Source organism: Callospermophilus lateralis, chromosome 9, assembly GCF_048772815.1.
Source record: "Callospermophilus lateralis isolate mCalLat2 chromosome 9, mCalLat2.hap1, whole genome shotgun sequence".
NCBI classification, from domain to species: domain Eukaryota; kingdom Metazoa; phylum Chordata; class Mammalia; order Rodentia; family Sciuridae; genus Callospermophilus; species Callospermophilus lateralis.
In genome coordinates this window covers 86,846,847-86,863,132 of record NC_135313.1, presented here as the reverse complement: position 1 = coordinate 86,863,132, position 16,286 = coordinate 86,846,847, and the positions used below count along the sequence as shown (strand labels likewise).

The window sequence follows — 16,286 nt, the reverse complement described above, 5'->3', positions numbered from 1 at the left end:
TGACAATAAATCTGATGCCTTTAATATTATCTGTTCTATGGAGTAAACAAAAAAGATCATTCATCTAAGTTGGGACAGTAGAAAATCCTTGAAGAATGATGTTGATTTCTGGATAACCATGTGATGAGTGAGGAAGGAAGGTTTAAGAATTTTACTTTCTGCAATAGCTCTTGTTCCCAAAACATCAATGAGCTTCCTTTTTTCATGCTTCAAATGGCTCCTCAGGCAGTAGAGTGTCATATTAGAATTTAAAAGTTATGACCTTAGGTGAGTATTTGACCAAGGAAGAAATAGATATCCAACATCTTTTTTATTCTACTGGTGGAAATGTGAGAAAATGCCTCCCTTCAGACCCACAGTTATGCATTTTTTAGTAGGTAATGAAACAGAACACAAATTCAGCTGTTGGGTTTCTAGAAGTTAGAGTTTTGGTTGGCTGTTTTGCTATTTACTTAGAATTGGGGATAGTACATCAGAATCTGGGTATTTTGTTTGTAGTGAGTTGTTTAAATGATTTCAGAGTTTAAATCTGATCTCTTTTAGTACTGGCATATGTACTAAGTTATGAACTAACAAAATTTGGGTCACAATTTAAATTGTGTTAACTCATTTAAAGGTTAGAATAGTTTATTAGTATGTAAATTTTTACATATTATTAAATAATTGATGTTATACTCTCTTGGTAAAACCCCAAGAGACCTTTGTCATGTGTTTATAACTATGTAGAGCTTGCTTATATCAATATTCACCCTAGAAATGTTCTTACATCTCAAATTGTAAAACAGTTGTAGTCTTATGGGTAAGGATCAGTACCTTCAGGGAAACAGATTTTTTGTTTGCTTTTGTTTGATATGGGAGGGAGCTGTGGGAAATTGTAGGAAGATGGTAATTCCCAGGTCTGAGTTCAGTTCCATAATCTAGTCTCAAAATTCAGAATCTGATAACAAAAGCAACAGTGCCATAGATTTACATAGTCCTTTATAAAATTCAAGCCAAGGATAAATGGCTACTATTCAGATTCCATACAGATATTTGTTTCTCCTTTCGTCTTGGAGCAAAGCTGAATTCTAGAAATAATGGTGCTAACATCACAAACTCAAATCTTACACTTTTATTTGGCTTAATATGGACAATCTTTTTCTTCAGTTCCACATTGTAAATCTAATCTGAAATATCCTAACCCCATGTAATTGCATGATATTGGTCATAAATAGGAGATACAGGTAGAAAACATGACTCAGGATAAATTCCTCAGTAAGCTCAAATGAATAAATGCAAGCACATTTCTTAGGGACAATATTCCTAATCAAGAATAATGATTATAAATGGTGAAAAATGAAAAACAATGTTTAGTCACAGTTTCAATAGATTCCTTAAGTATCCATTCACATACTAAATACTAAATGTACTTAACTATATACATCTAGGAAAGTGGCTATGAAAAAAATCAAATTTCTAAAATATAAATTAAGTGTATTCTAGGAAGTTCCATAGAGAGATTTTAAAAATCACCTCAATAGTCTTTTACAATATCTTCTCTGTTCAAATGCTTTTTCTTTCTGGAGGAAATAATGTAAATGGGTTAGGCTTCTGTGTTGGTTTGGCAATGGACTAAATTAGAGAGCTTTATAGGAAAAAGGTGGAGAAACTTCTCGCTAAGTTTAGCAAGGATTTACATACAATCCCCAATCATGGCAGAATTTCTTTCTTAGCAATAATCAATTTAGATAATAAAAATCCAATTCCAAATTTAGCAAGTCAAGTATAAGAAATTAAAGCTGTAAATGCTGAGGAGCTGAGTCTGTGAATCCTGACATATCTATTTGGACAAGCTGGGCCTTTTTCAATGGCTTTACTCTTAATCCCCACAGAAAACTCTGCAATTCTCTCTTTGTAGAATCATATGCAAAGAACATTAAAACAGCCAGGGGTATGGTCAAAATAATGCCTGAAAACTAGAGTCATCCCAGTGGTTTCCGAGCTGAAAATTGGTTTCATCAAAATCCTATTTGCTTCTTTCATTTCTGTAGTTGAAGATTTGCACCCTTTGGTTCAAGATGATTAATTTAGGAAATTGTGTTTTGTTTCTCTATACAATTTACTGGGATAAAAGCACTGCTAGAATTGCATTGTATAACATATTGGAAAGTTATTTGATTAATTTTCATTCCTAAAATCTATGTTATTAAAATACTTTTTTTTTAGCATGGCGTATGAATTTAAACTATAGGTGGCCTAGAACCACACCTATATTTTAGAATACACAACTTTAAAAAAAGAATTTTAATACTTGTTATAAATTTATTAAATAAAATTTTATGAGACAATTACTGATGATAACAGAATAAAATTTAACATATTAGGATAAATCATTTTTTAATCAACTATACATAAAAGTTCCAAACAACCGAGGCCTTTTCATTTATTTGGGTTGAGAGAAAATGTGAAGAGATAATTAATCACCTCCCTCTGTCTTCTAATTCATTCTACATATGTGAATAAAGTCTCTAAAGGGGAAAAATGATTTTACTGCTTAAAACTCCTTAAAAATTTTAAAGTGCTATGATAAGATTGTGGTTAAAATTTGTTCCTTTGCAGAAATAACATATTCCAAGCAGCCCACAGGTAAAACTTGATGTGAGGCTTCTCTCATATCTTTGGAGTATCTGTTTCCTTACTCCAGGATTAACACTAATAAATGTTTCCCCAAAACATAGGTGTTCAGGGTCTTAATGAACTACCTTACCTTCTTCTTTCCCTATTCATTTTCAAAAACTTAAACACTAAGAAAAATATCTAAAATTCCCCTACTTATGTACTAATAATTTGCAGTAGTCTAAAATGACAGTACCAGGGGAAAAAAGAGCTATATTAAAGAGTGCACTAAAGTAGGTCCATTATGAGAAACAGACTTAAATGAAGCATAGAAGGAAAAAAAATCATTTTGTCTCACTAGGAACAATCTCAGACAACACACTCGCCATGAATGACCACAAAAGGGATACCAATGAAAATGTCTTGAGCCTCATCAGGGCTGGAGAATGAAACAAAGAACTGATCCAGAAACTGTTCTCATGAACACAATCAATATCATTGCTATATTAGTTAACCTTGTGGTTTATCTGAGCTTAAAAATAAGGTATTCTCAATAGACAATCACTTCCTATTAAACTAAAAATGCATAGTATGAAGAGTGAAATGCCAAAAATACTAGTTAAGAGAAAAGAAACATATCCCTTTTCCAGAGACCACACCAGAAAATGAATGGCTGGCATATCTCATTTTTAAGTTTATAATGGATAGAGGGACTGAGAAGACATAGACACAAATGAGATAATTTTCAATGTTTTGCAGTTTTAATATAAGTTTAAAAATACACTGTACAGGAAAAAAAAGAATTAAACTAGATCATGTAGGAAACAGAGTGGGAAGCAAAGAAAATTTTCATTTTATGTTTATTCTTAAAACTTCCTCCCAAATGATTACTCTTACATTATCAACTTCCCAAAAGACAGCTGTCTAATTATTATACTTTAGATAGCTTTCTGTTTTGTTTTCATTAATTCCTGAAAATGTTTTAATTTTTGTACAGTTTTTCACAGATCCATTTTTGAAGAGAGGGTCAGCGTGACATAGTGGAAATTAGTGTTACACTCCAAACTCTGAGAAAGAGCCTAAATTCACAGACATTCAAAAACAGGGCAAGTACACATGCTGCAAAGACATAGATTATCTGAAGACTCCAGTGGACTGGAGAGTATGAATTCTAAATCAAAATGGTAACTTCTACACTGTTTGGTATGTGATCATTCAAGAATGTGAGGCTAGCACCATATACTTTTCTACTCTTCATAAACAGCCAGAAAATCTCGATTTTCATGTAAAATATTTAAAGTATATTTTTAGTGCATTAGTTAGACATATTTGCATATAACACAGTTTTTTCTGTTTCAATTCTCAGTACTTCCCATTTCCCTCTCCACTTCCTTCTCCCTGATATCTTTCTTGCATACACTGTTGTTCTTCCTTTTCCTTCTCTCTCTCTCTCTCTCTCTCTCTCTCTCTCTCTCTCTCTCTCTCTCTCTCTCTAATTGAAATTCAATCTGTTATCTAGAAGAAGTTTGGAAAAATGTGACTTTGCCAGGATTAGTCAATCTCACACTGGCTAATAAATATATGCACTTAAAGTTACTCTTACTGCTAAAGTGAAATAAAGAAATTTCTGAAGCTGCAGTGAAGAAATCCAGCAGACAGTAGTAAAACTAACTTTTATTAAGGGCAGTCAGCCCTCCCTATATCTTTGGGCTCTGTATCCATCAATTCAACTAACCACCATTAAATATCATGGGAAAAATTACATCTGTACTGAACATGTACAGATTTTTTTTCTTGTGATTTTTCTCTAAAACTGCCACTATTTGTAAAGTATTTATATTATGTCAGATATTATAAGTAAAATACAGATGAATTTAAATATGTGGGCGGATGTGTGCACATTATATAGAGATGCTATACAATTTTATATAAGGAACTTGATCATTTATGCATTTTGGATTTTGCTGGGAATCCTGAAACCAATCTCCTTCTGAGATATTTAGGATGACTGTAAGTCTTCTTTGTTTCCAAAAAGTCACCATATAAATGGTCTCTTTATTTATATCTAACACTCTCATAAACGTGTCGCAAATATAAGAAATGTCCTTAATGTTGATGTATTGTACAGTTGGAGCAAAGTCATTTATAGACAAACAGATACAAGATAAGGATTCCAAGGAAAGACGTTTCTCTTAATAACTAAAAATATGCTCTAAGTATATGTAACTTCCCTAGTACATGTAGTTTCACTCTATTTTTAATTTGAATTTGGTCTATTTTCATTGCATACCTGGAGGGAAAAAAAAAACATTTGTGGTGAATAATTCACAGTTCTATATACTGTTACAAAGTGCAAGTCATAATTTTTCCATCTCAAATCACATATAAAAATAAACTCAGAGAACAGGAGTCAAATACGAAAACACATCAGTCCAGCTTCTCTTGAAGTGGGTGGTACTGAGAGAGGAGAAGATGAGACTGAAAACACCTTTTCTTGAGACCTTGCAGTCAGGACTCTTATACTCTCACTTTTACTCTCTTGATAATTCCAATTTTTAAAGGCTAGGTATCTTCTATCCTATTATATTTCCTGGTTTTATGAACAGGAACATGGATTTCAGGAAAAGGTTATTTTATATCTCAAGGTGGGAAAAACAATTTGGGTAATTCATAAAACACTTTAAAAGAGATTGTTATGCTTTCTGTAATTAAGCTATTCCTGAGATAATATTTCTCTTGAATTAACTATGCCTTATTATCTTTACCTTCTTCAGTGCCGTACAATAAGGCAGGTTGAAAGCATTACCTGCTCATCACCAAAAAAAGAGCATTTATGTAATATTATATACATGCTTATATGTGTATGCATCCATAAATATTTGTTACATAAATTCTAACTGTCCTGTATTTCTGCTTTGAATGCATGCCTGGAGGACACATAATAAATGTTATGGAATCATACCTGTTTTAAAAGTGTATAGTTGGAGCCATCAGTGCTAATTTTCCTTATTTCATGATGATCAGCAAGAATTAGAAAAGGTTCCTCATCTAAAATCCAAAGCAAAGAGCCTGTTAGACATTTAATATTTATGATCTCTTCTGTTTAGTTTCAATAGTTTAGCAGCAATGTAAATTCAAACACACTGTTGTTCTGGTAGATTAATGGTTTAACAGTTTATCCTCAGCAATGTGGTCAATAGTAAAAGAAAAGACAGCAAACACCATGGGAGTACAGAAATCTACATAATTCTGAGTGCATTCTTCTCTTACCCTCAATTTTCTTGGATATCCAAATATCTGATCTGGCATTAGTAGAAAATATCTGCTGGTACATTCGGGTTTTATAATGTATATTTCAAAAAAAAGGATAATCTACACCTATCTCAAAATTCTATGGTTCAGATAAACTCTCATATCAGAAAATTTCTCCTTGATAATTAACCAGTTAAATTTTAGAATTACCTGGGTAGAGGTCAAATGGATTCATTGCACAGACACACTTTTTTCATGTGCCTGAGGACTTGTTTTAAGTGATTCTGAACTCCAGGCTCTATTTTTTGTTTATTAATTTTACCTTTTCTCCTGGGTCTTATTTTTTAATCCCTTATTAATCTGTAATTCCTTCAAATGGAACTGTCCATTGTGTTCTAGTATCTCATTTATTTTAGAATCTAGGAAAGATCATGATAAAGTTTGATCTTGCTCAATATATAGAAAGATCCTCTGTACTTTATTTTGGTGTCCTCTTCAGAATTTATTTGCAAGTCAAATGCATTATTAAAGAAAAGAATTTCAAAAAGTGCTGCTCACTATATGTATTTGAGTACATATTTAAATAAAATCAATTTGATCATATTTTCAATTATTGTAATCCTGGAAAAACTCAGTAAACTATTTGTCTTGTATGTCTTTGTAAACATGTTCATATACTTATTTGCCAAAATATGCAAATTTAATGTTCACAGAAAAAATGGGAAAACATTTCAAAAGGTAGTCATTTTATGTGTTTTAATGTGCACTTTATTATAAATCATATAATGTTATGGTTGTTTTGAAATTTTTCATTCCTTCCTTTGCTGTTTTGTTTCATAGTTAATATGTAAGGGTAAGGTATTAAAATAAGGTATTATTAGACCCTGCTATTAAGGTTTCAGTGTATGCTCTAAAATTCACATTGGACACTCTTACATTATCTATGACAGCACTCTTAATCAGTTATCCCAATCTTTATGTTGAGGCCAAATTCAGATTTATCATACTTTTCAACTCAAAGTTGGCTCTTAATTAGAAGATGTCTTGCCATTCCAGTCAATATTATTTCAAATTTGTCTGAGGCTATAACTCAGTGGTAGAGTGCTTGCCTAGCATGCCTGAGACCATGGATTTTATCATCAGCACCCCCACCAAAAAAAGCATGTTTGTGCATGTGTGTGTACATACATATAAACACATACACAGTTTCAGACATATAAATATAAAATTAATCAGTTAATTTCTATACTAATACTTAGAAAACTATTTTTTAAAATTCAAATATAATTGGTTTAAAATTTGAACTGTCTTTACTTCAAGAACTTCACTTCAAGAACAGATTTTTTATATTCAAAATCATTATTAGGTTCTAATTATTATTACTAATGTGAAACAATTATTTCATGGTTACATGATATTCGAATGGATATGTAATCATTAGCATTTGTCTTTTCTACAATCCTCTATGAAAAGTTTATTGAAGAGAAACATTGGCTGCTTTTAACATTTTATCTCTTTTTCTTGCAGCATGTCACTAAACGCATCATGTATCCCACAGTGAGCTGCCAGAAGCAAGAAGGTTGGTATATAAAGTGATGGGCTCCAAATGATATCTAATTGATTCAGTAAAGAATATTCAAAGAATAAGTGATAATGAAATGAAAAATTAAATTTAGTTGATATCTTTCTCTGTAATGTACAAAGTTTTAAGCTGTTTTTTTAAATACTTGTCTAAAAATTTTTATCCTTGTTATCTACTTTGTTAATAACAAAATATCTAATGTCACCAACATATATCTATGTGAGAAACCAGCAATATGTTTCATTTTAAGGGAGCCTGATTATACCCTTGAACACCATTGTTTTGTACCTACTTTAATAGTCATTCACATATATTTTGTGTATCATTATAATTTTTTCCCATAATAGTTTACAATAATTTTAAAGTTTTGTGCCATGCTTTATTAAATCTCTAATTTAACAGTCATACATACTAATTGAAATAATCAGAGCTTTAATAATATTTGTTGAATCATTGGAAGGATTCAAATAGTATTATATACCTGACTTGCAATTAATATTGTTGATGATGATGATTATTATTATCATTAATTTGTTATTCTGCTTGGCAAGTATGTGGGAATATATGTAGTACAATGGAGAAATAAAAATATTGCAATAATAACATAATATGCTCTTTTATGATCTTGGACACACTAGCACTCAAGAATATGTATTTCAACAGAATATAATAGTAATATAGTTGTTTTTCTTGGTGAATACTCTCAAAATATAGCAAACATTTAATAATTTGCAAAATGAAAATGCAGTGATATTATAAACACAGCAGCATATGTACAGCATACAAAATCATAATGACACAGTTACATACTGAGGGAAGTAGGCAAGATTTTTGATATCTCAGAAACAGCAAGGAGTAGTAAATTCAATAAAAATGAACATAAAATTTGAGATCCATATAGGTAACTGAGGTTGGTTCAGTGGACAAGTTCAATTCGATACCTGAGAGTGATTTGCAGCCATTTGGGTTATCAGGTTGTATTTCATACCCATCTGTACAGAGGCATTTGTAGGTCCCGTAAGTATTGATGCATTGCTGGCTACAGGGAAACCCTGAAGAGCATTCATCAATGTCCACACATGTTTTACCATCATCCTTCAGTTGGAATCCAGGCCAGCATTTGCACTGGGGAAAGAAAAATGAGCATTATCAATTCATATCATTGTCACTGTCTTTTACTATTGGATATACCTTTAGCATGATTCTAGCAAGAAAAGAGCTTAACATTAGGTAATAGCAAATCCTTATGTCTTGTAGCAATTAACCTTTAATAAAAATTTCATATAATATTAAAGTTAAAATTTGAAAAATACACTTTTCCAAATATCTTCATTTGGTCTTCTGGGACTGGCAAAATTGCAAAAGTTAATTGACAGTGCTAAAGCCTTATGTCTAGAGAAAGGGAAAACAAAACTCACAACACCTTCATGTTCTTTTGGCCTTTTCTATTGCATAATATCATGTTTTTAGAAGACATTAACAATCATAAGAATGAATCCTTATGTAGATCTTTGAAGGTTTACTAACATTGTCATATGTTGTTTAATCACAGACAGAAATCTATAATGCAGATGTTCTCATCCTTAGTTAACTCATGAGGATGGAAGCATGAAGGTGGTTAGGTGAAGCCAGTAAGAGAGCTGGGACTCACAATTTTAACACACAGTATGTCTTGCCTGATATTTATTAACTGAATCTGATTCTATACCAAAGAATGGTGAATTTGCCTGAAGAAATAGTAATACTAGCATAGAAGAGTTTTTTCTCCCAGTAATTAAATAAATTTGTATCATCAAATCTTTCATTTGGCTTCTCTCATGTTCCATATGTCCCTCTGAGGAGAATACATGAAATTTACCAACTGGTATGTCAACTCTTTGAGTACAAACATCATGCCATATAATTTTTTGATTCCTAAAACTGATAAGTCACTGTGATTGTTCACTGTCTTTGTGTTCTCTTCTTACAATCTAAAAATTATTAGTATTATAGAAAAGGAGCCTATAGTTGGCCAAATAATGATTACCATTAATCTACCAAGACTATTCCATGACCTTTGAATAAAGGAATTTGTGAGTACTGAGAAGGACAGTGAGTTAAGAAGAAACTCTTAACTCTTAAAGTGACTTGTATTCAAGAGGTGATCATAGTAAACATTTCATACACTGGAGCAGAGTAAAAGATACGAATCCACTGGGAAAGATATTAGAGTGATATATGTCCACGTTATTAAATAATCAATTACTGATTAATTAAGGGATAGAAGTTTTTATATAAGAAAAATGTTCATTATGTGGAGGGAAGCAAAAAGGTTACATCAACTTTATCTGAATGTGTCCCAAAGAAAAACAATACCTTGCTCCTAAGAACTTTTATAAGGTTGAAGCCCTTTAAGCTCTCACTTCCACCTTTCACAATTTACATCTGCATTTATCTAATAACACTCATCAATTACAATGAATTATTTAAATTTCTAGAACCCACCGGCAAACCAGCAAAAAAAGCTAAAAGCCACAGCATTTTCCCCACCTCGCCCCATTGAATCTAAATTGGTGGCACTTTTATTTTCTTTGAGAAGACCCATGCTGGCAACATGTACTAGGGAGCCACAAGGAACTCGTGTTTATTCTATGGCCAAAGAAAATAAAATGCTTAAAGCCACTGAGCTGTACACTTGAAAACAGTTAAATTGGCAAATTGTATACATTAATAACATTTTTTTTAATGAGAAATCTGATGAGACACAGGAAGTGATCACTGGAAAGTCCTGGGAATTACATCATATGATCATGTGGCCAGGAAGCCAGAAGTCTAATAGACAGAGCAGTGTTGGATTAAGGGGCAATATGGGACAAGTGAAATAAATATCATAGAATGTATTGAATTCCTCTCAACATTATAAAAAGAAAACACATCTTAATTTCAATAAGGGTTGAAAATTGCTTTGAATGCCTATATCCATAGAAGTAATATATCAAATAGATGACTTCAATAAAACAAATTTACAGAAAATAAATTTATTGAAAGTAAAAATGGTTTAAGTTATTACAATATTCAATTCTATACAAACAAGTTTAGGTTTATAGTAAATTATGAATTCTTGTTTTTGAAGGAGAGGCATTTAAAAATGATAATTATGTCCCTAAGCCATTTGCCTTGTCTTAAAAACATTTTCCTCCCAAATTATCAAAAGGCATCTGTCTATAAGAAATGAAACTAGAATGATAGTCATTTCCATTTTTAAAATTAAAAAGATCTGAGATTTGTCTATATTTAATAGAAAAATAGTAATGTAAAATATTTTACCTTCACTTAGAAAGACAATTATTATGAAATAAGATTTAGACTCAGTGTCTTCTTAGTTTTTCCTACCACCCAGAATTATTTCATATTTTTCAGATTTATGTTATTTTTCTAGAAACATATAGCAACCAGAAAAAAAATAGCTACTCAAACTTTTCCTATTGCTTTTAGAAAACATAATGTGCTACTTTTTAAGTGATATTTGCAAATATGAATTATTTTATTTCTAATGTATACATTGAATCTTTTTCCCTACCAAAAGTACACTTATATTTATATGATAAATTATTTTCCCATCAAACTAAGATCCATACTTTAGTTAAATATGTTAGTCTCTTTTAATAGGCAGACATATTATTTGTTTTACAGCAAATACTCAAATTTTCACAGTTCCAAGATCTAAGTTTTGCTTTTGATGACAATTTTCATTTTACTGCAGAATTGAGAGTATGACTTCTTGTCATGTTCTGCTGATATTGCAAAGAGAAATAAGTTACAGAATAGTTTTTCCCATTCCCTGAAAAAGAGAAACCCATTAGTTGACATTTTTCCCCCAAAGCTATATGGATTTTGTTGTATGTAGAGTTTTTATTCAATTTTCTATTGAAAAATTGACATACGCACACACACACACATGCACCTACACACACACAAATATGTTAAATATTAGGTTTGATCCTTGGTTTAAAACTTTTATCTATCGTTCTGTTATTCATTGTAAATTTTTGCATTAATCTTGTTTCTTCCAATATATGGTTTTTTAAAATTCATTAGCTTTGATATTCGTGCACACACATAAGAATATTATTTACAGCATTTCTTCAGGTTTCATATACACACATTTTTGAATGACTAAACAGTTTTGTCAATTTCAGCTAGAATTGGCACTTGATTGTATGAACCCTTTAGAGAAGAAAAAGTATATGCTGATACAATAAACACTCATTTCTTTGTAAGGAATCTTTCAAGTGATTAAAAAGTATGACTTAATATGTTTTTCTGGGTGATATTTTCTTCTACCAAAAATAGTTTTCCAAATATGGTATTTCTATGCACTAAGTATCTATATGTTGGAATTTTAAGTAAAAATCTAATTTTTGATGTCATGTCACAAAGTATTCATTTTACATTCTATAAATTTGATGTTTTACTACCATGATTGTTATGACAGACAATAAATTCATATACAAAAAAAAACAGAGATATACTTTGAAATTTGTCAGACAGAATGGACATTTATGCAATAGAACTACTGAACTCTTCATAAACTTGTTGACTTAAAATTGTAACTAGTTATCTATAGTAATTCTACAACAATCATGAAACATATCTATGTAAGCAATTTTTCCTGTTCCCTTGTATTTTAATATATTATTTACTGCCAAAATTAATTATCTGATGCCTATTCTATTAAGAACTGTCCTGGCTCATTTGGTTTGTTTCCTTCTTCCAATAATAGTTTTTGTGAATGAGTGCATGCGTGTTTTAGTCCTGTAAATTCAACTACTTCTTAATAAAATACTATGTCTAAAAACTTAATTATAGGTTTCTTGGGCTGGGTTTGTGGCTCAGAGATAGAGTGCTTACCTAGCATGCATGAGGCACTGGGTTTTATCCTCAGTACCACGTAAAAAAATAAATAAAGATATTGTTTAAGTAAAAGCATATATATATATATATATCTATATCTATATCTATATATATATATATCTTGCAGTGAGTGTGCTATCAGCAAAAGGGAATGATTATTGTAGCTTGTAGGTTATACCTTTATATGGTGCAAACATTTTTTATTAGTTTATTTGTTCTTTTTAGATATACATGATAGTAAAGTGTACTTTGAAATATTATACAAACATGGAGTATAACTTATTCTAATTAAGATCCCATTTGGATATTTAGTACAATCTTTATTGATGCGGTTAAGTTAATCATAATACCAGAAGGTCTGAGACCTAAAATAGCAAATTGGTTGTACAGCTAAATTTGCCATTATATAGAAATGGCTTATCATAGAATATTAAGACTGGCAGGGAAAGCAGTCTGGTCTCACACACATTCTTTATCTCTAGCATTCTTTTAAGAAGTTCATTTAACCACTGCAGAAATACTTCTAGAGATGATGCATATATAACAGCTCATTCCAATGTAAAAAGTTCTAATTTTAGAAAATTCTTCTTTAAGTTGAACATAATCTAACTTCAAATCCCTAATTCTATTATCTGAAACAACTCAGACCTGGAATGCTTTCTGTTCTGGAACTTCATATATTGAAATACAGCTAGCAAGTCATTTTTGCTTTAGCCATAATTCTTCCAAAGATCTGTGCTCCAGATCCTTTTGACATAAGATCATTTTCATAAATGCACACAGTACCTTATGTGAGTTCTGAAGGGTATAGAACTCAGTAAGACAGAATCAAACTCCAGTAATTGTCTACATAAGAAGTACACTGTTTCTGCATTTTATATAAGTTCTGTCTATCACTAATTCATACAGAAATACTGCTTAGTTAAAAAGAAAGAAAGAAATTTCAAATAACTCACTTAAAAAAAAAGTGGTACTGGGGAATAAACCCTGGGCCTTGCACATGCTAAGCAGGTACCTAACTGAGTTACACCCAAGTCTATGAATGGATTTCTCTTAATGAGTTCTTCTTTATATCTACATAATTAATTTTAACCTAACTCACAAATTTACATTTCAATATTATGTTAGTTTAATACACTAGTTCAACATCCTGAAAAAAAGTTTTTTTTAGAAGCTATTTCTGCCTATCAATTTTGCCAGTGAATCACCCTCTTTAGGGAAATGGTACAGACAAAAAGCAATTATGCTATTAGGTATGATTTTTTTTCTTTTCTTTCTTTCTTTTTTTTTAGTGTACCTGCACTCAAAAATAATAGCTCATGTTTTCTAGTTTTTGCTTCTTGCTTATAATAATAAAAAATGTGGTGCTCTGGTATTAAATTAAATAAATGATTAGACCATTACCCTTTAAAGATGTACAGGGGTAAAAGAAGGGCAGAAATAAGAAGTTAAGAGTTGCATATAAAATTATACAGCTATTATCATTGTATCTTCCCTGAGCAGAGCCTTCCCTTGTTTTTTCTTTCTTTATATTTTGAATATATTGAAAAATATTTTTTATTCTTTTCTCTTTTTAACTATATTCTCACAACTTTTACACCACACTATTATGATGTTTTCTTTTATAAACACTCATTTTGTAAATAGTTTTACCTAGCAATATTATAATGGCTTTTAAGGTTTACAATTATATTAGACTAGTTTTCATTATCTCAAATCTAAAGTATTACATAAGTTGCTATTTTTGATGATTACCTACCTTGTAACTTACAGGCAGGTCCTGACAATCCTGAGAACATCCACTGATTTTCTTACTCAAACATTCATTTATATGGCAGTTTCTCTCATCTGAACCATCGCCACAGTCATCCTTATTGTCACAAAGACCTCCGCTGGGAATGCACCTGCCATTTTTGCACATAAAAAATGAACTGTTGCATGACTGTTCTGGAAAAAGAAAATAAAACAAATGGAACATAAAGGGCATGCCTTTTTTATACTATGTTGGTGAAAATATTCACAAATATAATAACTTATCTGTCAAATTATAATAAATATATTTACACTTAAAATACTCTATAGTCAGTGAAATATTTTATACATAAAATGTGGAAAACCAAGGGCAAACTGTATGCTGATGTTTCACACATACTGCAAATGTAGCTTTACTATGAAAATTAGCAATCAAAATAAGCACCTAGGATAAAACTAATGGACTATCTGTCTCATTTGAATTGTGAAGAATGAGTTCAAAAGCATAATGATAGTTTGACATTTCCCTTAAGCTATAGATCTCTGAGAAATTATGTCACTAAAAATTAAGAATATAGAATAGGTAGACATTTCCAAATACTTTTTCTTCCAGAATATATAACATTGACATTTTTAAGTCAGGGCATAAAAAGGACATTGATGGTGAATGATAGTTGTTCCAAATATAGCGATGGAAAGGAGCTCAGATTTTGCAGTTACTCATAATCAGATGACTTGGGCATTATTCTTTATCATACATGTGTAAAGAAGTCTATTATCATATAAACTTCATGAGAAAAAAAATTAATTGTTTATTAATTAAAGTTTATTCTAAAATATATGGCTATATATTCATCTTTAGAATAATAATAGGGCAGAGTGGCTAATATGTTTATGTTTCTGTGCAAATGACATGCAACTTATTTCATTTTGTCTAGGTGTGGATAATAGACTACTTCTCAGTAAATATTTTTTAATGATTTGAATTTTCAAATTTTTTATACATTTATTTATTTAGTTATTTTTATGTGGTGCCGAGGATCGAACCCAGGGTCTCACATGTGCTAGGTGAATGATCTACCACTGAGCCACAACCCCAGCCCTCAAATTTTTTAATTGAGTCACAACCCCAGCCCTCAAATTTTTTAATTGAGCCACAACCCCAGCCCTCAAATTTTTAAATTGAGCCAGAACCCCAGCCCTCAAATTTTTTAATTGACTCATAATTGTGCAAGTTTATAAGTACAGTTGAAAAATATGATAAATTCATTAAATCCTGAACACTTATATATTTGAATTTTCAAAACAGGTCCATGTAGGAAAACTACATTCATATAAACTCTTTTTAAATATTCATTTTGGAGGGCAAGGGACAGGGTATGTATCCATGAGAATCATTGCCTCAAATCTTCATAGTTTGAGCATATATTTAAATTTTAAAACAGCCTCAGAATGTAGTTGGCTACTAGGATCCTATATGGTATCACTAAAGATATCTCATGCTTAATAATTTAAGTTTTCTTTCATTGAATACTATACTAGAGAGATAATCAGTCATAGTTCTGCTATTAAGAATAACCTTTGGAATAAACATAGCATTATATATTTTTGTACCTGCACTTCTACACTTTGGATTTAAAGGTGCTTCATCAGAATGGTCAGGGCAGTCAAAGTCCCCATCACATTGCCACTGAGTGTTTAAAAGACATCGCCCATCAGCACAACGAAATTCTTCAGCACTACACTCTCGGTATCCTAGAGAACAAGAAATAAGATGTCTGAATATTTGTGAAAAATATTTTACCAATAAATAGTAATGAAAACTTTATTCCTTTATACTTAATTAATCACAAGTTTACCCATGCCTTCTATGGGAAATATTTTTTCATTTATTTCTGTTGTAATGGTCACAGTTGTAAGAGATACCTTGTGGTTTGGAAGTAAGTTAAGGTCCAGAAAATAAAGTTGGGAGAAAGGTTCTCTGATTAGTAGATGAGCTAACAAGAATGTAATGCACATGATTACACCATCTTCCTTCACCTATTGTCTATATCCTAGGGATTTGTCTTAGAATGGAAAACAAAAATGAAATCATTAGAAATTTTCTTCAAAACCAAACTTGGTTAGGTCAGCTATGGTGCCAGAAAATATAAAAGGACTGATTCTGTGCTATAGCACTAGTTCTCAGAAAGCTGTAATGTTTATGTTTGTG

General features: G+C 31.1%; 1 protein-coding gene across 1 annotated transcript in view; it reads right to left on the bottom strand.

Moving 5' to 3' along the window:
- Lrp1b (LDL receptor related protein 1B) overlaps positions 1–16,286 on the bottom strand; it is a 1,566,902-nt gene that overhangs the window by 231,691 nt on the left and 1,318,925 nt on the right. Inside the window, exons 54-57 of the mRNA XM_077110319.1 lie at positions 15,689–15,829; positions 14,082–14,269; positions 8,371–8,554; positions 5,558–5,643 (exon numbers count right to left, since the gene is read on the bottom strand). Coding sequence (XP_076966434.1) covers positions 5,558–5,643; positions 8,371–8,554; positions 14,082–14,269; positions 15,689–15,829 — 599 coding nt within the window. The remainder of the gene's footprint in view (positions 1–5,557; positions 5,644–8,370; positions 8,555–14,081; positions 14,270–15,688; positions 15,830–16,286) is intronic.